At 41.8% G+C, this 22,659-nt stretch overlaps 2 protein-coding genes across 3 annotated transcripts in view; one reads left to right on the forward strand and one right to left on the reverse strand.

Annotated features, from left to right (window-relative positions):
- Positions 1-4,479, forward strand: part of VRK2 (VRK serine/threonine kinase 2) — a 50,065-nt gene extending 45,586 nt beyond the window's left edge. Inside the window, exons 11-12 of the mRNA XM_056853119.1 lie at positions 1,687-1,839; positions 4,258-4,479. Coding sequence (XP_056709097.1) covers positions 1,687-1,839; positions 4,258-4,479 — 375 coding nt within the window. The remainder of the gene's footprint in view (positions 1-1,686; positions 1,840-4,257) is intronic.
- Positions 4,480-4,500: 21 nt separating this feature from the next.
- Positions 4,501-22,659, reverse strand: part of FANCL (FA complementation group L) — a 60,138-nt gene continuing 41,979 nt past the window's right edge. For both annotated transcript variants that reach the window (XM_056853121.1, XM_056853120.1), the window contains 7 exons: positions 12,889-13,039; positions 11,521-11,604; positions 8,535-8,580; positions 8,368-8,449; positions 7,363-7,479; positions 4,816-4,887; positions 4,501-4,582 (listed from right to left, as the gene is read on the reverse strand). In XM_056853121.1, coding sequence (XP_056709099.1) covers positions 4,517-4,582; positions 4,816-4,887; positions 7,363-7,479; positions 8,368-8,449; positions 8,535-8,580; positions 11,521-11,604; positions 12,889-13,039 — 618 coding nt within the window. In that variant the 3' untranslated portion in view covers positions 4,501-4,516. The remainder of the gene's footprint in view (positions 4,583-4,815; positions 4,888-7,362; positions 7,480-8,367; positions 8,450-8,534; positions 8,581-11,520; positions 11,605-12,888; positions 13,040-22,659) is intronic.

Here is a 22,659-nt window from a genome sequence, read left to right on the forward strand (position 1 = left end):
GGATGACTTAATTTTCATAGGTTGCTACATGACTTCAGATGTTGGCTTGAATCACATCTAAAGTTGGAGCAGTTATTTACAGGTTACCATTTCAGCTGCTAAACGCCCTTCTCTAAAAGAGTTATTTTCATGTCTATCAGTATGGCATGAGTTTTTTGGCAGAATCAGCTGCAGCCTACAAGATGTTGCAATCACTTAAGTTATTCATGCTATTTAGGCATGCATCTACATCTACTCGGCAGGAGTGTGTACCACTGGCGAAGATGCCTAGTGAAACACATTCCTTCCCCTGTGCAGGAGAAGAAACAGCAGAGTCTTTCCATTGTTATTTATTTACCTTTGTTATTTACTTTTCTTTCCCACGGGGACCCAAAATGACTTACATTTTATCCTTGCAACAATCCTGCGAGGTAGGATAAGCTGAGAGAGAGAGTGACTGGCCTAGCAAGCTTCCCTAGCAAACTGGATTCAAACCTGGGTCTTTCAGGTTCTAATCCATTACACCATCCTCCAATGCATAAAAATCCTTACGTTTCCTGAAGCCTTCCATGAAAGAAAGGGTTTGGTAGTAGACATGGGTAGAATCCAGCAAGTAAGCTACGGCATTGTTTGTTGCCCCCCTATATTTAGGAGACAGATTACTTCCATTGAACTAGCCCAATATATAAGTTGAGACAGATAAGCAACAATTTGGTTCATGTAACAGAGTATTTGGCTTGGCCAATGAATAACTAGATTCAAAACTGTGCGGAGCCAGTGAACCTCACTTGGTGATCTAGAAGCAAGTCACTGTCCTTTACTGCACCTCATAGGGCTACTGTAAATTAACAATCCCAGCAAAGGCAGCATAAAATGTGATAGCAGATAAAAAGTCAGTGAATCAACTCTCTGAATACAAGTGGAGAAGGCTGTGGTTGGGGGACCTCTTCAGGTACGCTGATCAGCATGGCATGGAGAAGATATAAACATTGCAACCCAACTTAGAGGTCAAATCACTAAAGGAATAAGTCCAGACTATTTTCTATTATTGCAATGCTTCTAGTTAATGTCAATCTCTGAAATGAGAGAACTTATTAAGATATAGTTAATAGGAGTTTAATTGACAGACGTATTGGTTTCACATCCAGTAAAGGTTAATAACAGTCATCTAGAGTTCTTAAAGCATTCTTGAAACAATTTTGCAGTAAGTGTTGCATTGGTTCTTGTAGGTTATCCGGGCTGTGTAACCATGGTCTTGGTATTTTCTTCTGTGTAACGTCCTTCAGTGTTACTCCTCTGAAGATGCCTGCCAGAGCTGCTGGCGAAACGTCAGGAAAGAAAATACCAAGACCACAGTTACACAGCCCGGATAACCTACAAGAACCAATGAACTCTGACTGTGAAAGCCTTCAACAGTAAGTGTTGCCTTTGGACAGCACAACTGTGGTATTCCTTGTCAATCTTGTCAGGCAGTTTATATTTTTGACTGTTTTTGTGGTTGTTGGAATTTCCTTGGGTGGGTGCATTCCTAGTGTCTCCTTCGCTGGAAGTGTGCAAATTACTGTTCTGCAACAGCAGAATGACTTGTTTTAGAAGAATTTGCTTAAGGCTCCCACTCCAACCTCATTCTGCTAAATAGAAACTGCAATATCAGCAGTGCTTGATCACATGTGTCTGGGGGGGTCACATAATGTGTACATTTCACAGACAGATTTGCCAAAGCTGATTCCAAAACCGGAGAAAAAAGCAAAAGAGAACAAGCAGGAGAACAAGAAACTTGCCTATCAGAGAAAAGCCACTGGGAGAACACAAGATGAGCAGCTGCAGGCCCAAGTGAGCAAACCTCTTCAGAATCAAGTGGTGAGTTATTTCCTTCTTAAAAGGTAAAGGATTATCCCCTGAGCAAGTACTGGGTCATTCCTGACCCACTGGGTGACGTCACATCCCAACATTTACTAGGTAGACTGTGTTTACAGGATAGTTCGCTATTGCCTTCCCCAGTCATCTACACTTTACCTCCAGGAAGCTGAGTACTCATTTGACCGACCTCGGAAGGATGGAAGGCTGAGTCAACCTTGAGCCAGCTACCTGAAACCGACTGCCGTTGGGATCGAACTCAGGTTGTGAGCAGAGCTTTGGCTGCAGTACTGCAGCTTACCACTTTGCGCCACGGGGCTTACTTTTTAGTGTTGCTTTAAATTGTATGTGGCTTTCTTAAACCTTTGCTTGTCCAGCTCTGCTGCCCTGCCTTTTCCCTCTTCTCCCCAAAGGTTAAATACAGATGAGAAACAGAGGGACAACAACCAAAGGTTTATTTGTGAAATTAAGTTTTCTGTGTGCCGGGAGCTCTCAATAGGAGGTGCTTTCAGATGAGTGTGTGCCCAGTCTATGCATTTTAAAAGTAGTATAGGATGGTGAATCTATGCCTTATACAAGAACACTGGAATCTGTTTTACACATCCACTTTGTATGGTGCTTCTCAAATTGTTGTACATTCCATTTAGAAACTTCATTGGATTATTCTCTGTTATGCTGAGAAAGTTTGAGAAAACTAGGTCTCATTTATATAGGGCAGAACTAAACCCTTTACTTGCATGTGTGTCCAGTTTATAAGTATACCTACACCAATGGCACACCTGCCTCACCATCATCTTTGGCCTAATAATGCTACTGCCAAATTGACTAGCACAGATGGCAAGTATGTTTAATGTTTGGCCATATGTGGAACATCTTTATGGGCAAGGGCTTTCTTTTTGGCCCTGCCTACATATTCTATAAAAGCAGGCCTGGACTTAAAATATGCAAGTTTAAATCCAGCTTTATCTCCTTCAGAATGCCCAATGGTCAATTTTCTGCTTTGACATAGAACAGTCTGGTAGATTTGAAAAATTCAGCTGTGGCTGATCTATAGCTCCAGCAAGTAGTTGAGGGCTGTAAACTGCAGCAGAAATTAGTTGGACTGGGGTTACCAGTCAGTTACTGGCCTCCAGACTCCAAGACCAATTTAAGCTACAGCAGTTGGCAACAGCAGTGCCTCTAGCTAGGCATCAAAAGTTGGTAGACATGTGGCCAATCCTTAGTCTCTGCAAAGGGCATACAGTTGGTATCTTGCTGGACACAGCTGCTACTATCTCCATGCCTTTCACCTAAGGTAAGGTGCCTACAATATTAGCTCAAAGTCTCTCTTGTAGATACGATCTAACAGCCTCATACCAACAAAAACCTTAATCAGCTATGAATGAAAGCACAAAAGATGTCGGGATTGGCTTTGCAGTGTCACTTTAAATGGAAGTTCCACAGTACAACACTTCAAAGAAAGCTTAAAATGCTGTTTAATGCAGATGTAACAAAGGTTTCTACAGTTTAGCAGTTGGCAGCATACATTTACATTCAGATATATACACACACATACAATAACCTTGATTGTAACCATTTCATTTTTTTTTTTTTTTGCGCACTATTGATGCTACTTACCCCTTAGCAAATATTTGTCAGAGTATGCTAGCTTCTAAAGGAGCTTGGAGAATAACACAAAAGAAAATGTAGGTCTGTGCAAAGAACCTCTAAAATATTCACCATATGACTTCTGGCATCTAACTTTTTTTTGTACTGGCTTGCTGCTTCTGACTAGATTTGTTTTCAGGCAGGTCTTTTCTGTCTACAAGAGGCCATTAGCAAGCAGATAATCTTGTTCAACCTAGGAAATAATTGAAAAACCTAAGTTGAAGCAGCTGCTGATCAGGGCTATAAAACAGAGCACTACTAAGTAGGTAATAGGTCAATGGAGACAGTGGAAGGCTGGCGCTCTTCCTCAGAACACTTTTGCCCCACCATAAACATGGATAAATGGGGTGTTTCAGCCCCTTCCTCTGCATTTCAGCCAACCCCACAGGAAGGTACAACTGCAGGTGCCACTGCATAAAGTTGGCATAAGTCACTTCTGTGGGGGGTGGGAGGGCAGAGAATGACTGAATCCATTCCTCTCCCTTGCTGTAGAAGAGAAGATTGAAATGACTGAAGAACCCCTTGAACTGAGTGTATGGGGTTTCAGCCCAGGCAAAGGCATGCTACAATTAATTGCATGCACTCTGCTTATTACCACTGAAGAAAATGGTATTCCCTGTTACAAGTCTAACTCGGTAGAAATCCCACATTCATTTGGCTTCCTCCCCAATAGCCATCAGACACAAACTTTTATGATATGAGACAATAGGATACCGGCTGTAAATGTTTGCTCTTCAATTGTGTTCAAGGATGGAAACCTTATTTGTTCTTCAGGAAAGAAAAGAACCTCCACCTGGGACATGTCCATTCCACAAGACTTTCCAGAAAGTTGAAGAAAAATCCATACAAAATGGAATTACTTATTCACCAGTCTGTCAACCTTTGTCTAGCTCTTCCAGGTTCAGCGCTCCTGTACTAAGTGAAGAACTGTACCAATATATTATAGCCATTGTTGTTCTCCTATTGTTGATACCGCTTGCTTTGTACTTCCTTTGAGATCACCTTCAGTGTGTCTCTTTTCAAGAGTTCTGGGCTAGGCAGTTACCGGTTGTCTGAACCTCCACTTCAAGCTTTCTTCAGACATTTTCAGGGTGATTTGCTGGAATTTTTACAAAGCAGAAGAGGAAAGGGAAGGTCATTAGAAAGTGTATTTGATAGATTACAAAGAATAATGTATCAGACTTCTTTCCAGTTTTAAGTCAACTTATTAAATTTCATCTACCTACAAAGCAAACTCACTCGAGTGTTTCAAATACAAGTGTTTACAACTATAAGTTTGCAATGAAGGCTTTTCATTCCAACTTATGTTTCAACAAGAAACTGTTGCCTTACCTTGTTGCAATATGGACATTCACCAAATATGACATTAAAGCTTTGTCGACTAGAAGGGAGTCCTCGCAACCACTGTTGAGAAACACAAGGTTATTATCGACTATGTTTGAGGACAGCTCTTCAATACTGGCAGGGCTTCCGCTACTCAGTGTCTGAAATCAGCACAACGTGCTCTGCTGAGTTACAGGAAGTCAACATACAGAATGCCTGGTGGGTGTTTCTATGACCTGTTCTGATTAGTAAAGCAGTGCAGTTGGTATTTATAAGTCGACTTTCCCACTTAAGGAAGAATCAAACCGGATTACAATCACCTTCCCTTCCCCACAACAGACACCCTGTAAGGTAGGTGGGGCTGAGAAAGTGTGACTAGCCCAAGGTAGGAGTGGAGAAGCGAATCCAGTTCACCAGATTAGCCTCTGCCGCTCATGTGGAAGAGTAGGTAATCAAACCCGGTTCTCCAGATCAGAGTCCACCGCTTCAAACCACTGCTCTTTCTGAGTCAGTTCCACAGAGCCCTGGTGCAAAAATAATGGTGAGGCACAAGAATGGCTGTGCAACTGCACTCACCGCCATCACTTGTAACCTTGGCTATTATGTGTGCATGTTTTATTAGCAGACCAGAGATCCACGGCGTAGAAAGGCACTGGCATGCTGAGTGAGCACACACGGATGCTTTACACAAGTAGCATCTCAGCTTAAATTAGAAGCTGGGAATGTGGAAACTCACACTTTTGGCTCCCTCGAGCTCTTTTGCCTCAACCGTACTTAAAGGGTGTCTGATCAATCCAGAACAGAAACAGTACTAGCTATATCATTTTTATCACAATGACCTCAAACAGTTCCCACCTACATGTAGAGTGATGTGGGGAGTTATCTTTTCCCATACTCTTCCCCCCTCCCACAATTAAGATCAACCACTGAGACATTGCTACAAGTTCCACCTTGTGGGCCCCAAAATTTGGAATGTGGTTCCTCAGGCAGACTGCTTGTAATCTTTTCCCACTCCATTTTGGAATCACGTGAAAGTAATTTTATTGTGCCAAGCCCTTGGGATCTGCATTTTTGCTTAGAAGTTGTTCTTAACTGCCTTCTTAAAAAAAGTTTTAATGGGTTTTAAAATTGTATTTTATAAGCCCCCTTAAACTGTGCTTAAAATATAAATAGCTTTTGAGCAGAGGCACCACACCAGCGTCTCTTGGGATAATGTCAAATCACCCAACACAACTGCCCTACCAAATCTTGTGTGACACAAATAGCCACCTTGGTGGCCCTTATGGAGGCCTGAAAGACAGGGTATAACTTATGCAAAATCATTAAATCAGTCAAGAAAGCATTCGTTTTAAAAATTTACAATTTACTAAAACTTGAAAACTGTTAAACTTAACATTTTACTTGTTAATTAAACAGGTAGATTCAAACTTCACAAGCTATTCTAAATCCAAGCATAGTAAAGAGGATTTCACTGCTAGGGGACTTAGTGACAGCCATGATCAGAGATGGCCTTAAAATGGGATTTAGGCAGCTTCATGGAAGATGGCTCTACTAGTGACTGGGACTTCCACATTCAGAGGCAGTGAACCTGAGTACCAGTGCTAGGAGGCAACAGCAAGGGAAGGCCTTCTCCTGTGCTCTGTTTGTTGGTTCTCCAATGTAATTGGTTGGCTAATCTGTGAAAAAGGATGCTACACTAGATGCATCACTAGTCTGATTCAGCAAGGCTCTTCAGTTCTTAAAAGATGGTGCGAGTATACAAGCCATGACAGCGATGAGTACTGCATCCTAATCAATAATTCCTTAGTCTGCTATACACTTTTAAAATATTGAATCACATCCTAATTTTTATCAGTTCACGTGTGGGAAGACACTGCAGGAACAGGTACGTTACTGCAGCGGTCCCCAACATGGTGCCTATGGGGACCCACCAGTAAGTTTCTTGGTGCCTGCTAGTTCCTTCCCCAAAGCATTTCATCATAGCAAAGATCCCCTCCTGGCTTTCTGCCAGCTCACTAGAGCTTGAGGTACTTCAGAAGTACCTGGGACATCACCTTTGTGTCTGCAGAGAACACCCCTTCAAAAACAGCTGCCTCCATGAGAGGACGATGCTTAGGCTGGAACTTCTAGCATTCTGTGGAGCCGTTTTGTGATTGGTCCCACTCATCCACTACCAGCTATCAACATTTCTGATGTGGCCACAGATTCAACGAGGCTGGGGATCCTGATCTAGTCTGAGTTACAGAGCCCCACCTGCTGGGTCACGGGCCTTTGCACAGCAGCCATTTTGGGCTGCCTTTCCAAAAGGCCTTATTGAGAGGAGCTGCAGGACAGCAAAACGAGGTCACTAAATGACAAAAAGGATACCTCCATGGCTCTGGCCCTTGACTTCTTCCTCACTATGGTACACCATCTTGAATTTCCTGTCCCAAAATTTACTTTGTTTGCTACCTGTAACCCTGGCCTAGAAACCAGGCATTCCCTCTTCCTTTCATGAGTTGTCCAGGTCAGGAAAGGTTGGACCACTACTTGACTGGACACTTTGGATCTCCTTACCTCATACAAACAAGCTTGATGGAAAGGCTGGCCACAGCGTGAATCGTCACAGACTTGGTCTGGAATAGTCCCATCAAGTCGGTAAGCATAGCAGATCCCACAGTCCATAGAGAAATCCTTAAAAGACAAAATAGAGTGGCACCACAAACCCTGATATGCATCACAAACCCTGATATGTTTGTTCTAGGATAGTAAGAGAACTTAAATATGAAAGCTATCAGTACTGTACTAATACAAACCGACATAGGTGATTATAAAGAACTTGGTATATGGATTAGACCCATTCTGTCTCAGTTGGCCACTATCTAATGGCCACATTGTGTGAAAGGGGCCTAAGCAGACATGTCAGTTTCAGTAAATTATAAATAGATTACACACTTGCTTACATGTTTAGGACTCTAACTTTACTAAGGATGATAGATCACGGTCGGTAGATAGCTGGGTAGCCATGCTAGTCTGTCTGTAGCAGCAGCAAAGAGCAAGAGTCCAGTAGCACCTTAAAGACTAACAAAGTTTCTTGTAGTGTATGAGCTTTCGTGAGTCACAGCTCGGAAGAAGTGAGCTGAGACTCACAAAAGCTCATACTCTACCAGAAATGTTGTTAGTCTTTACGTTGCTACTGGACTTTTACCAAGAATGGCATAAGATAGTTTTAGGATGATCCCAGATCACATCTAGATTCAGTATTACCTTCTTTTGTGTTTTGTAAATAGTGATGCCTGCCACTTATAATCTATTATTAACACCAAGGATATATTTACATTAAAAGTTTGTAAGGTTTGACAGCTTTATATTCTATTGTGTGTTATACTTTGTAAGTCACTTCAAGCAGGAACTATGGAGCAGTAGCACAGAAATAATCTTAGTAATTAAATATTTTTTTAAAAAATATATCCTATTAACTGCCTCCATTCTTTTCCAGAAATGGTCATAAAATGTTCATTGCGTTTTTTTGCCAATTTAAGGTATTCAAAATATTATGAACATGACCACAAACCAACATACAGATTTATCTAGAGCTTCTTGGGATGGAAAATCCACTTCTAAAACTTCTTTCAAATTTTGTAACAGACTGACTTCTGGATCCCTGAAAGGGGGAAAAAGGAACAGAAAATGTCAGTACCCACTGAAAAAAAAGCTGTGAATTAAAAATGTAAATCCAAACATCTTACCACATATGTATGTTGCTGTTCAGCTTCATTTTCAAAGGATTTACAACTAAAAACAGAAGGTAAATGTTTTGACATTACTCACAGAAGTGTTTTATTTAATTATAAAAAATCCATACTCTAGGGCAAGCAGTATGGACCGATGATACAGAGTCAGCCTAGGAGTGCGGCTACAACTAGCTGTAGCTAATATTTCATGCTAGAGTTACAGCTGGTTGTCTGGTTGCAGAGAGCATGTTCTCAGTGACTGGGCATACACTGAGTTGGATCCAGCCGGCTTTTCCACTGCTAAAAAAGTAAGTGTTCTGGGGAACTACACAGACAAATGCCATGTGGCTCTAGGGCTGGAGCAAGGAGGGAAATTACATGAGGTTAAGTGAAAAAGCTGGTTGGATCCAACATATTTATTTCTCTTTTTACATCCACCGTTCTCACACAGTGGCCCACAAAAGATGGCAAAGTAGCCTCAATACTATCTGCTTAGGAAAGCTGTATAAGATAGTCTTGCTATAGTGGTGTAGTGGTTAAACTGTCAGGCTAGGATCTCAATTCCTACTGTGCCATGGAAACTCACTGGGTGACCTTGGACCAGACACTCGCTCTCAGCCTAACCTACTTCGTAGGGTTGCTGTGAGGATAAAATGGAGAGGAGACTGGTATAAGCCACTTTGGGAGAAAAGCAAGATATATATCTAAATAAAATTCTGGCCATGACTATATACACAGTCAATGGAAGAAACTTGTTCATTCATACTGCTTGAGAAAGTATGTGTGAGCAACATCACACAAGTATTTAGTTATCGCCTTCAAATTTAGCTTAGAAGGGGCTGCATCCATGTACTCTTTCCACACCTTTAGCCATGGGTTCTGTATGTATGTTAAGAATGACGGCTGCAAAGGATACAGATATAGGACTCTGCCTAGTTACAGAACCTGCTGTGCAAGAACATGCAAATGTTGATATAATCTGTAATCAGGCTCCTGCTATAACATGGGTTACCTTATTACTGCCTTCAAACTAGAACAAAACCATGAACTTATTGGAAACTTCCACGCTGTTCAGTAATGACAGGGCAGCCAGGAAAACCTCAAAGCCTGCGCTTCTGAATCAGCAGACGGTGTTCTGGTATTTACCCAGTCCCCACATCAAGAAATCTTTGGTTCCTTGAAACAGATGGACCTATAAGAATGTTATTAACTTCCTTGAGAAAAACAGCAAGAGCGGACAGGAAAAAGGGGTGTCCTCAGCAGGCCCTGAGTAAGTTGCAGGAGTCCCAAGGGCTAGTGATGGGCTGACTTTAGGCTTTTCTGGCCTGCCTTTGGAAAATTTACAATCTGTCTGGCCCACTGATGTGTTTTCAATTTATCCAGCAAGAACAAATACTTGGGGTTCTCTTAACACAATTTTAACTAATCTCTATTCAGCAATCCTGACTATGCTCTCTGTTCCAGAACAAAAGAAGTGCCTTGCTGGATTACCTCAAAGGGCACCTAGTCCAGAAGATTCACAACAACCACTGCATGAAAGATGGTCAACTTAAAGTGGACGGGCTATCCAAATTCTGCTCACCTCTACCCAAGGGAACCATATGTATTTTATTGGGGAGGATGAGAGAGACCAAATCTACGATGCTTGATTTTTCTTTCTAGAAGGCAAAACACTGCTATAGCAACGTTGTCAGCTTCATTTAGCCTCTGTAGACAGGGGAAAAGGCAGACCAGCTTAGGATCTTTTTCTGACTACCCAAATGGTTTAGAAGTCACACACATGCAGAGTGGACAGGAAGAAGTTTTTCTCCCTCTCCCATAATACTAGAACACAGGGTCATCTGCTAAAGCTGGAGGGTGAGAGATTCAAAACAGATAAAAGGAAGTATTTTTTCACACAACGCATAGTTAAATTGTGGAACTCCCTGCCCCAGGATGTGGTGATGGCTGCCAGCTTGGAGGGCTTTAAGAGGGGAGTGGACATATTTATGGAGGAGAGGGGTATTCATGGCTATTAGTTAGAATGGATACTAGTCATGCTGCATACTTATTCTCTCTAGTATCAGAGGAGCATGCCTATTATTTTGGGTGCGGTGGAACACAGGCAGGATGGTGCTGCTGCACTCGTTTGTGGCTTCCTGGAGGCACCTGGTTGGCCACTGTGTGAACAGACTGCTGGACTTGATGGGCCTTGGTCTGATCCAGCAGGCCCTTTTTTATGTTCTTATCGGGTTGGAAAACAGGTGAACATCTTAGCAATACACTCAGCAGTGGGGCAGACCCAGTCCTTGGCAAAAGGAGCCCAACCAACAAGGCATACTGAGATGGCTCTTTTGGTGCATCCCTGGTACCCTCCAATAGCTGAGAAAGAAACCAGGGCAGAAGGGTGAGATTCATCTTTTCTGCCTTGTCATTGCTGACAAATTATTTTACCTTGAATGCTGAAAATGGATGAAACGATTGTGCAGGATGGTACAGAAATATGAACTTAACTGGAAGACTGGTTAGTACCTCCACACTGTGAAACCAACTGAACAATAACAGGTCTGCACCCAAAATGTTACTTGGTACAGAGAAGGGACATGGCAGGACCAGCAATACTTCATCCATGCATGCATTAGTTTGTTATAGTGTTGTTGACACGCAGCACAGCAAGGAAGATATGAAGTACATGATATCTTCTCTAAATGCATCTTCAGGATGGGTATTGAGTGAGTCTTCAAACATTTTTCTGAGCAACACAACATTTCTTGAAAAATTAATTTTCATCTCATGATTGCAGCTTGGTCTGACTGAAAAAAATGTACTCACTGTGCCATCCAAAGCAGAGATACACCCTTCTAAGGCCATTAATGTCAACTGGACTTTGAAGAATGTTACTGTGCTTAGAATGACACTGTCAATTTGCTAAGAAGTTCACTTGAAGTAAGCAGTCATATACATTGCTACAGAAAAACTAATGTGGCTGATAAAAAATTGTTTAAGAAAGATGGCACCCTACCGTGATCTGGTCCAAGAAAGAAGCATTCAGGAGGCATGGTGGGGTGTCTGGGATCCATCTCTACATTAATTGAAACGTTGTTTCCTGAAATTGCAATGGATGTACAGATCTAATATCAAAAACAGCTTTATTCTCACTCAACACTTGACACACACTCAAAAGGAACATAATCCCAAACTGTGTCCAGTTGACTATAAATATCTTTAGCGGTTGCTGATCCCATAAAAAAAGTCTGGAGGTGCCTGGTCACGATCATGTTTTTGGTTAGTGATCAGCATCTAACAGCTAATTGTAATTCTTTGTTAGCCGCTGCATTGGTAGTTTCATCATAGCCCAAGGTGTAATATGCACCATTAAAATCCTTCAGCAACTGCTTTCTGAAGAATGGGGCCAGCGCATGCATCTGTTGTTAGATACCGTGCCTTTGTCCTTGAGAGGGAAAAATCTTGGGTCACTGCATTTGGAAACCAAAAACTCGAAGGTTTCCCCAATATGTTCACAAGACGGCTCAAAAGCAAAGTCAGCTGAAATCGCTTTTCAATACTCAGATAAGTTCTGCTCTTGTTGCACCATCGCTGACACTGTAAAGTGGAGTAGTTCCTGTGCAATCTTTAGCCACAGCATGGCTACCAGAACTTAGTTTCCTCCGGCACACCAGGATGAACCGCTGACAGATGTAGCCAACCAGTTGATTTCTGCACTTATCCTCATGTTTACGAGATGGGGCATGCTGTTCAAGTGCTTCAAACCCCCATTTGATACTAAATCCTTTAGCGCACACAACACAAAACAGTTTTTCACTTTTTCCCGTCCCCATTCAGATATAACATCACGTTTCCCCCAAAATGCAGTAATGAAGAAAAAAAAATCCACAAATTGCAGTCACAAAAACATAGAAATACTGACTTTATGGACCAATTTAAAAAAAAAAAAAACCTGACAAATTACTGACCAAGATGAAAAAAGCCTGCCTTTTAATGACTTTGCTGACTATTTTCCACCCATGAGAATCAAGCACCTAAAAACAGAAAGAATACTTTTCAGATTTTAGTCAATTGCCAGCTTAGCTGATTAATTGGGTGGCAGTCAGATTGCTGACACAGCTCAGTTCATCTATGTGGCAATTTACAGAACATGTGAACATTTCTAAAAACTTTGTTTTGAGGAACTTGCACTCTAAATTCTGAAATGTTACTATTTGATACTGAACTGCTAGAAACCACATTGGATTTCTTCGTTGACATTCATCATGGTGTTCCATTGTAAATCATGTATTTGTTAGAAAAATAATTTTAAACATCTTGCTTTTTGGTTTTCCTGTCTGTGAATCCACAGCCAAAACCATATTCTCCTTTCTATGCTTCTTACCGATGGCAATTCTTCGCATTGTGGCGCTTCTTGTGGGTTTTTCTGGCTCAAGGACCCAGGTCTTCCCATCAATTTCATCTAGAGCATTCCAAAATGCCTTCAATGATTCCAACGCTGCCAAAAACTGACGGTGAATGCTTAATAAGGAGCTCTACGAGAGAAGGAAATTGTAACAAATTTTATAGATGGCATTTTACCAAGACCAATAGAGAATAGTTTAAAAAACAAACAAACCAGAGCCCACTCCAACACTTCAAAGTCTTGCCACATCAAGCTGTAAAATGTGTAGCAGTAAAAAGATTGGAATTTTCCCCTACTTTTTCTCCTCTGAAGACTTGAGTTTTGAATGGGCCACCAAATGCTGTGTTTCTTTGGCTATGTTACGATTCAGTTTTTGTTTGTTTTTAATTTCCACTGCTTTCTACTGAAACCAGGTATTTCTCAAAGCTATTTTAATTCTAAAACTAAGTACCATTTAATTAATTAACTCATAACAAATGGGTTCTAGAGTTTTCCATTGGGAGGGGTAACCCCATTATCACATTTACTTGAGAGATCATGGCCAGGATGGTTTGCATCACAGTTTCACTGTAACTCATTCTTATGCACAATTCAGAATATCAAGTTAACTGAAATACCAGGAAGTCTAGAAATATGTTGCAATTAAACCTTACAGTTGGGGAGGGGCTGTGGCTCAGTGGTGAAGAATCTGCTTGGCATGCAGAAAGTCCCAGGTTCAATCCCCGGCATCTCCAGATGAGACTAGGCAGGTAGGTGATGTGAAAGACCCCTGCCTAAGACCCTGGAGAGCCGCTGCCGGTCTGAGTAGACAGTGCTGACTTTGATGGACCAAGGGTCTGGATCCCTTAAGAGAGTCCCCAAAATGGGGAGGTGGACTTGCAGGCACCTCCCCAGCCCCATGGATCCATCCCAGTGCTCAAACTGCCAACTAAACTGTGACAAAGATGTAGAGCATACCTACACATGGAGGTAGCAGGGGCCTTAAGGGTCGTCTAGTCCAACCACCTGCAAATGCAGGGGATTTACAATTACCTCCACTCTCAAGTGACCCCCACTCCAGAAAAAAGCAAAAAACCTCCAGGATCCCTGGCTAACCTGGACTGGAGGAAAATTCCTTTCTGACCCCAAAGTGGTGATCGGCACTACCCTGGGCATGTAAGCAAGGGCCACGAAAGCCAAGCACTGGCTCATCCCTTCCTGCTCTTCTTCTCATGATCTGCCTAAGAGCAACAAAAGATAATCTGAAATGCCACCCATAACGCCCCAAGCACTGGGTGGGAGAGTTCGAGCCCAGAGAGGGCGAGACACACATGGCTGCCCAGCTAAGTAAGGAGGGTGGGGCAGACCCAGAAGATGACCCTTCTTGTCAGGACCGCCTGACACTCCCACCCCCCTTCTGCCCCTGGAAGAAAAAGGAGCCATGCTGCCTGTGCAGGCCTGGCCCAACAACCTCCCTCTCCATGCTCCTGGCCTGCAAATGTGGCCCCAGGTAAGTCTGGGGCCACTGCTTCCAATAATATCAGCCTTTTCTCCTTAACCAAAATATGTTAAAGGAAACAACTACTGACTCACATAGGAGGCAGAGACTTGTATGGCTATTCTCTTGTTACATTTAACACCCCTTTTAAAAACAGGCACTCAAATGGCAAGGGTGCTTCAGCAGGATTAGCAAACACATCTGGTAAAGCTTCTACTCCACCAAAATGTACACTAAAGAGTTTTCCTCCCGTGGCATATATGAATATTTAGTTATGGTAGGAAAAGACACGGCATGTGAGTTAAAAAAAATTATATAGCACTTTGTTCTAAAGTAGGGCATGTTAGAATTGCACTTTAAAACAACACTTTTCCCAAACGTGCCTTTTTTTTTTTTTACTAAAGACACATGAAGTTTTAGGGGTTTTGGAAATTGCTTAAATGGCTTTTTATTTTATATATGAGGAAAACCTTGAGGAAGAGGAAGGGTATAAGCTTGAGAAAAATGTTGGATTTTTCCCCCTACAGTTATTAAATTATATTAAAGTAGGAAAGCACTTAAGCAGAAAAGTGTGAATACTGCCAATCTCAAAACGTAACACTTATTATCTTTAAAAGCATTTTGTTACTTTTATAATACCTGAAGTGATATAATAGTGTCAGTCACTTAACCAGATCTTAGAGCATAATATCTTCATCTTAAGTACTTGTATTTCCAGTATTTTAATAATTTTCACAGAGTCTTGGAATGTGATCTTTTGTGCTCTGATGACACTTAAATTAATAGCATAATTTTCTGGTACTTGCAACAGTTGCTTTCCATTTTGATTTTTCACATTTTCCTACATCACATACAGATAAATCCTCTAATAATCATTTTTATCTTTATCTTTAGGGAATTGAAAGGGTTTCCAGTAGAAATAAAGAAACATCAAGGGATTAGAATCCACAGATAAGTTTTGAATCCAATTAATTTTAATACTAATTGCAATTTTCAATGATGTTCCGCAAAAGGTGGCCAAATCTTTTCTTAAAATGATCTGCTCATCTGATCTTATTTGCATGCATCATTGATGTCGCCAACTGACATTCCATATGCATATCTGAATCTTTTTATCTTAAAATCAGCCATATTACTTTGTCATGCAAATCATGAAGAGTTTATCACCCATTTTACATTTCAACCAGTTTATATCTAACCACTTTTTCCTTTAAACAATCGGCATGGCTCCTGTTTTTGTCTGTGAAAACTGCTTGGTAATACAGCAAATAGTCAATCTGCTGCTTGATTTCCTGTAAAATGAGTTGCAGTGTCACAATCCACTGTGTGTCCAATGTAAAAAGTGACAAGCTATGAAGGCTTGGATTTAAAGAAGGGTGAGCAAAAGGGAAGTCACCATGAGAAAAGTGGAGTATCTGGGCAGGGCTATAATAGGCAGGTTCTATAGCAAGCCCCATGCTTCCACCTACATGTACACGGGCCCCTTTGGACTGGATCCATCATGCTCTGTACTACTGATAGCATGTCAGTATATAAACTTGCAGCACAATCCTACACATCTTTACTCAGAAGTAAGGCTCAAGGTGTTCAGTAGAGGTTACCCCCAGGTAAGTACACATCAGATTGCTTCTGGGCAGCCCGTTCCTGAAGGAGGGGGCAGTTAGGCAGCAGCCGGGAGCAGTGCAACCATGCCACCTCCACAGAGGCATCCCAGCTGCTGCAGGGAAGATAAGTCATTTTAAAATGAAAAAGGGGGAAATGCTGCCATAGAAAGCAACAGGGCTATGCCACCAAAAAAGGTGCATAGTAACGCCGCTGCTTGAGGGGGCGTTCCCGGGGCAAAAGCTGACTAATGTCAGCTCTGCCCCTTGGAACGCCCCCCCCCCCCACACACACACACACACAGGCTTTCCCTTCCGGGAAATCCATGCCAGTGTGGCTGCACAGGCAGTGTGGGCCGGTGGAGCCCCGTGGCCTTTTTCTATGGGAAGGTGGCACCTACGCCAGCATGGGGTCACGCTGGCTCCTAAGGAGTCCCCCCCTTTCAGGAATGCAGCCGTAGTCACAAAAGACTCCTTGCCAAATATCAGTTTTCATGCTAGTCAAACAAAACATAGTTAGACAAGATAGCAGTGCTGTTTCTTGGAACACACTTGCTTTATACTAGCAGGGACTTCGCAAATAAAATCCTTGCAAAATTCTCGCCATACTCGTTTATTCAGATATAGCAAATGTCTCAGGCTAGTCAGTGATCCATTTATGAAGGGACAATCTTTCTATTATCTAGAAGCATGATTTTTTAACACACACCCCAGTTCAAGTTGTATTTTGAACTCTTGATCCCAAGATGGTACACCAACATTTAAGTGTTTGCATAAGTACACACCACTGCCACTAGTTACAAAACACCACAGTATAGTAGTATTACAGCAACATTATGCCAGCAGGTAGACATATGAGGGGGCATCATTGGTATCAAAATAGAAGAAACAATTCTGAAGGGAGTTTTCTTATACACTGAATATCTAGGTATTTTTAAAAAATATATAGAGAAAGTTGCTAAATTTACACTTCTGTTTACTTTGGACACAATCCAGCCAGAATTAATCACTCATGCCCCATTTCCTTCAGGGAAGTTCAGCACACGCTTAGCTCACCCAGTAAAATTAATAGCATTTCTACTTGAAAGAAATTCTCAATTTGCATTTATCTGCATTCCAATATGTCAGGCTCATGTTCACCATAAACTGAGACACAATGGCCACAATCCAAAAGAGAGTTAAACTCTGTCAAACCCCACTAATTCCAATGCGCTTAAGGCTGCTTAATTCTGCCTTGGATTGTGGTCAATATTCCTTTTAAAAAAATTATGAAATATCATTCTATTCACCTGGAGGACATCAGAAGATAAGGACATGCTGCCAGAATTGGTGGATTAATTAAACCAGCTGTTGCCTCTTTGGCAGCCCTAGTGAGAGTATATATGCATTGCAATATCAAAGCCAGCTTTGGATAGTCAATAGGAAAGCTCCCCACTACCACCACCTGACTTGGATGGGTTGATTAAAGTAGTTTTCAAAATAAAGGGCATGCTGAAGTCTTGGCCCTGTTGTATTTCCAAGAATGTTATCAGGAGCATGATGGGGCCTAGAGGCTTCGATGCCACTCCACCCTCACCAACCCCTTTCTCTGAACCATATTTGCCAAGAGGTCAGAGCTGGGACCTTAGTTGCCCTTCTCTGTGGTGTGGGGGGCAGCAAAGAACCGTGGGAGCAGTAGTTGTTGGCGTATCTGATGCCTTCAGGAACTACGAGAGCTAAATTTCCCATGATTACTGGCAGCCTCAGCTGCTACTGTGCATGCTTTCCTTGCAGGAAAGGTATACCAAACATGCTACCATTTTAATCACTGTATTACTTTCACAGGCTCCTGTGTATTTCTTTAGGAGCAGCAACCAGAGCAGCACACAGTATTTTAAACGTGGCTGCATCGTAGATTTATTTAATGGCATGAAACAGTAGCTGAAGTTTTATTTTCAATAATTTTGCTAATTATTAGCACCAGATTTGTCTTTTGCACTTCTGCAGAACACTGAAATGACATTGAGCTTTCACTACAACCCCAATAGTGACTGATGCTGACATTGAGATTTCCCCATGAAATGAACAGCTTTCAAATAGAACAGCCCCTCTATTGAGGTGTAGGCAAATAGGTACCTTCTTCTGTAGTCTTCATAACATATAAAGATGATCACAGATATTTAACTGATGTTATTCATCAGTTAAGCGATTTGTACCCTGCCTTTCCTGAATTCAAGGCGGCTCATAAAAAGTGCACACACAATCCAAGATAACAGATCACTCCTGTTAAAGCGGTTCAAACACCTATAAACATTCACAGCTACGTTTTTGCTTATTTAATGAAATTACATACCTGCTTTTGCTTTAGTTACCAGTGAAGTTTGAACTAAATTGATTTACCTTGGAGGGGATGCAGATCTTTTAGGACTGTTACATCTAGCCCCTTGCTTTATACTGACAATAAATATACAGAAGGTGGAAATCATCACAAAGCAGGATTTATATCGTGGACTTCTCTTGCTTCTTCAGAGTCTATTGCAAATTGTTAGGGACAGGTTGCTTGCGCCAGCCACACACATGTGGAAGCTTCAAACCGTCCCTGTAAATTCAAATCCACTGATTTTAGATTCTTCCATGATTTGCAGTCTCCCCTTTGGGTTCCTAACTGAGAAGAAAAGTCTATAACTACAACTGAAGAGGGAACTAAAATTCTTTTCAACTAAATAATGGGTGGGAAAGACTTGCTGGGCTAGGCAATATCCACTACATTGATTGGAGGATTAAGACAAAAACACGAGAAAAATGCATTGCGGCGAACAGGTTCCGACACAGCAGGGGTATGGATTGGATGACCTGCTAGGTCTCTTCTATTAGTAATTTATGATTCTTTCAGATTTGCTTGGAAAATGGTTTCCATTTGTCATTTACTGAAGCTGAACCCCTTCTTCTACACCCCCTCCCAACCCTAATATCCACCAGCAAAAACAGTGTTGAATCTGAAATCTTTAAAAAGCTCCCCTTGTCAACTATCCAAGCCTTTGTGCGTGTTATTGATTCAATATTCCACAATCCTACTGCAGGCTTAGCAATAGAAGCTAGAAATACACCCAGCTTATTCTGAAGATCCAGTATAGCATATTTTACCGAACATATTTTAACTAAAATTTCAAAGGGAAAGACAAGGCTTTAAAATTAGGGACCCTGAATAATTACATGCAATAACTATTTTTTTTCCTTTCAAAAACTGAGCAGATAGCAAACGTATCTGGCTAATTAAAAAAAATAAAGCATGCGACCGACGCAAGTAAATGTTCTAGCACATGTCATTGGGAAGCTCTCCATTTATTTGGCACGTGGAACAATGGCAGCAGCCTTGCCCTTGGTGCTGATTTCTTACTATTCTAAAATGTCTCCTCTGAGCCAGAATACGTTGGCTGTTACTGATCATGCTGTGAGACACCTGCACTGGCTACTAGGCTTGTCATGACGCACAAAACCCTACCATCTTCAGCTTGACATTGTGCACGTTATAATTATTCATCCAAATGAATATGTCAGAGCAGCAGCAGCAGACCTCTCATCAGAGCACAAGAAAAATACATCAAAACATTATCAACCCAGCAGGAAGACAGGGACCATAAGGAAAATTACCCATTTTTAATACAGATGCCATAAAGCCACGTCTATTATTATATAAAGTGAGGGGGGGACCCCATCAAGTCTAAAGTCCAAAAGTACTTGAAGAACATAAAGCAGGGAACAGCTGTTAGGTTAAAAAAAATCAATTATGGTACCTGAAATCTATTTACATTTCTTTAACAAGAGTGTGCTGGTATTCTAACAGTGACATTAGCACCGTTTGAGTTCAGGGTCTTGTCAATGTTTTCATTAAGGTGACCTACAGATGTTGGAATTAAATGCCTATCAAGGATTAGAACATGCATGCTGAATACCCAAAACATCTAAACCAAGAGACAGCCATCCCATATATTCTTGCCACGCATCCACACTACACCACACTATACCACAAAGAAGTATCCTTTTCAAAATGTGGCATGCACAATGTCAAAGGATTCTCCCTTTATGGTTTGTACTTAGATACCAAAGTACAAAACGTGTACCCTGTGAAGTGTGGAGGGTGTGTACATGTAGAATTAGCTGCACATCTTTGTAAAAAACTCAGCTGCGGCAGGAAGCCAAATACCCTGCATGTTTGTATTTTGCATTTCAGCACACTTGCCGGAGTTAGAGATGTAAAATTTCCAGAAATTTGGAAGCCACAAAGGGGGGGGGGCATTTTTCAGGAAAAAGTGGAAATTTGGGGTAAATGGAAATATATGTAATATTTACTGTCAAACCTAAACTAATTTTACTGGTTTAACACATCAAATGCATCATTTATAACTTACTGATCATATAAAACTGTTATATTTTATATATGTATGTAACTTAAAAATTATAAATGCTTAAAGTTTTATACAAAGAAAATTGCCACTATACCCAATACCTGAGAGAAAACTGCAAGCTGATGCACCCGATGCTTTCTTAGCACATGTACCTTATTTTTTGCTATGTGGTTAGAGACAGCTAGAGATGTTCAGTTTTCCTCTGAGGCTTTGATGCAGTTTCTGCTCCACCTCCTTCCGATCTTTTTCCTCCCTCATGCAAGGTAGGGCAATAAGCTACTTTTTACCCAGTCTGTAGTTAAACGTATCACAGTGGTTTGAGGGATAGGCAAAAAGGTCAATCACAAGTCAGGTCAAAAAGACAACAGAAGGCTTGAAACAGCTGAAAAGCTTGAAACAGCTGACAGCTCTGTAGGCTCCCCTCATGAAGATTAGGTATCCTTCTAGGAGTAGAAATGCATCTTGAATTTAAGAGTTGTGCAAGAGAGGCAGCATGGTGTTGTGATGAAAGTTTCAGACTAGGACCTGGGAAACATAGGTTCAAATCCCCACTTGCACCATGGAAGCTTGTTGGGTGACCTTGGGGCAGTAACACACTCTCAGCCCTGACCCTGGCCAGTATTTGGACAGAAGACCTCCAAGGGACGCCAGGATGAAACGGAGGCAGGCAATAGCAAACCACCTCCAAACACCTCTTGCCTTGAAAACCCTACAGCTGTGACTTGATGGCAAAACAAAACATGTCAACCACATGTCCCCTTGTCTTTAAAAGTATTTCACTCATTCTAAAAGAGAACATATTTCATAGGAGTTTATTTTTTTCCAGTACTCCCCCAAATTTCCAATTTTTCTATTGGAAAAAATTTCCCCTGGGTCTTCACATCTCCAGCAAGATTAGGAAAAAAATCAGCCCCTCCATCAGCTAGAGTAATTTTTTTGTAATTTTTAAAAGTATACTGAGTGTGCACAAATAGCTTTAGATAGAGATTTAACGGGTCATCACAAAAGTGTTTATGATGGGTCATAACAGCTACACCAGTATCAAAGCACTACCTATTAGCTTTAATGCAAATATCCCTAATAAATGCTCCATAACAGGTGTTTAGGATCAAGCGATAAGTCCAGCTGTTCTCCTTAACACAGTATACAAGAATATTACATTTGTAAATTGTTGAATATGTGAAGGCTAGCACAGTTTGCATTTGAACATCAGCTAGTCAAAAGCAGAAGTCTGGAGCAGAGCATGGCCATAATCCTTAGCAGTATGGTGTAGTGGTTAAGAGAAGCAGACTCAGTCTGGAGAACTGGGCTTGTTCCCCCACTCCTCCACATGAAGCCTGCTGGGTGACCTTGGGCTAGTCACAGTTCTCTCAGAACTCTCAGCTCCACCTACCTCACAAGGTGCCTATTGTGGGGAGGGGAAGGGAAATTGATTGTAAGCTGCTTTGACAGCCCATTCCTGACCTCTGAGGACAAAAGTCCTCAGGAGGCCAAAAAGGGGCTGTGCCGGTCTTGGGGCCCCCCATGCCAGTGCCAGGGCCACTTATGCCACTCTGAGTGGCCCCAACGCCGGTGGGGAGGCCAGGACACCGGTCTCCTGGCACTGCCACGGCAGCTTCCTGTTCCCTTTCGGCCCAGCATGCCAGCAGGGAGAACGGCATTGCTGCAACTGTTTTTTTTGCAGGCGCAGCATCACTGTTCTCAAAGGGCAAAAAGCCCCATTTCAAAATAAAAAGCCTTTCAAAGGCTTTTTAAAGCTTTTCGGTGGCCAGGAAACGGCTTAGGAGGCACCGTGGCAGCGCCTTGGCCACGCTGTCCCCGGCCGCCGAAAGCTCAGGAATGACTATGAGACTCCTTAAAGGTAGAGAAAAGTAGGGTATAAAAACCAACTCCTCTTCTTCTACTTTGTCAAATAACATTTATTCCTCACTTTTTTTTTGTTAGCTGGTAGCTGCTCTTGAGAGATTAGTATTAAAACCACTGAACTCCATCAGAAGCCTGGTATTCTGCAGTGGGGAGAGAGAGAAAAGAACACGAGCTTCTTCCATCGCCTGCCTAGCCTACTGTCACCTGGCCTTCCTTCTCTCTTAACGGCCCACTATCCTACAGAAGGGAAAGAGAGACAAAGGCCCCTTGCACCGAGTGGCAGCTGAAACAACTGTTGTATACTGTTATCATCTCATTAGTCCTTAACAGAGGAGAGGTGGAATAAAAATGCTCTAGACGCTACTGCTGTAAACTGCCTTGTGATTTTTATAAACCTAGATTATGGGATATCAAATATATA

This window comes from Euleptes europaea, chromosome 7, assembly GCF_029931775.1.
Source record: "Euleptes europaea isolate rEulEur1 chromosome 7, rEulEur1.hap1, whole genome shotgun sequence".
NCBI classification, from domain to species: domain Eukaryota; kingdom Metazoa; phylum Chordata; class Lepidosauria; order Squamata; family Sphaerodactylidae; genus Euleptes; species Euleptes europaea.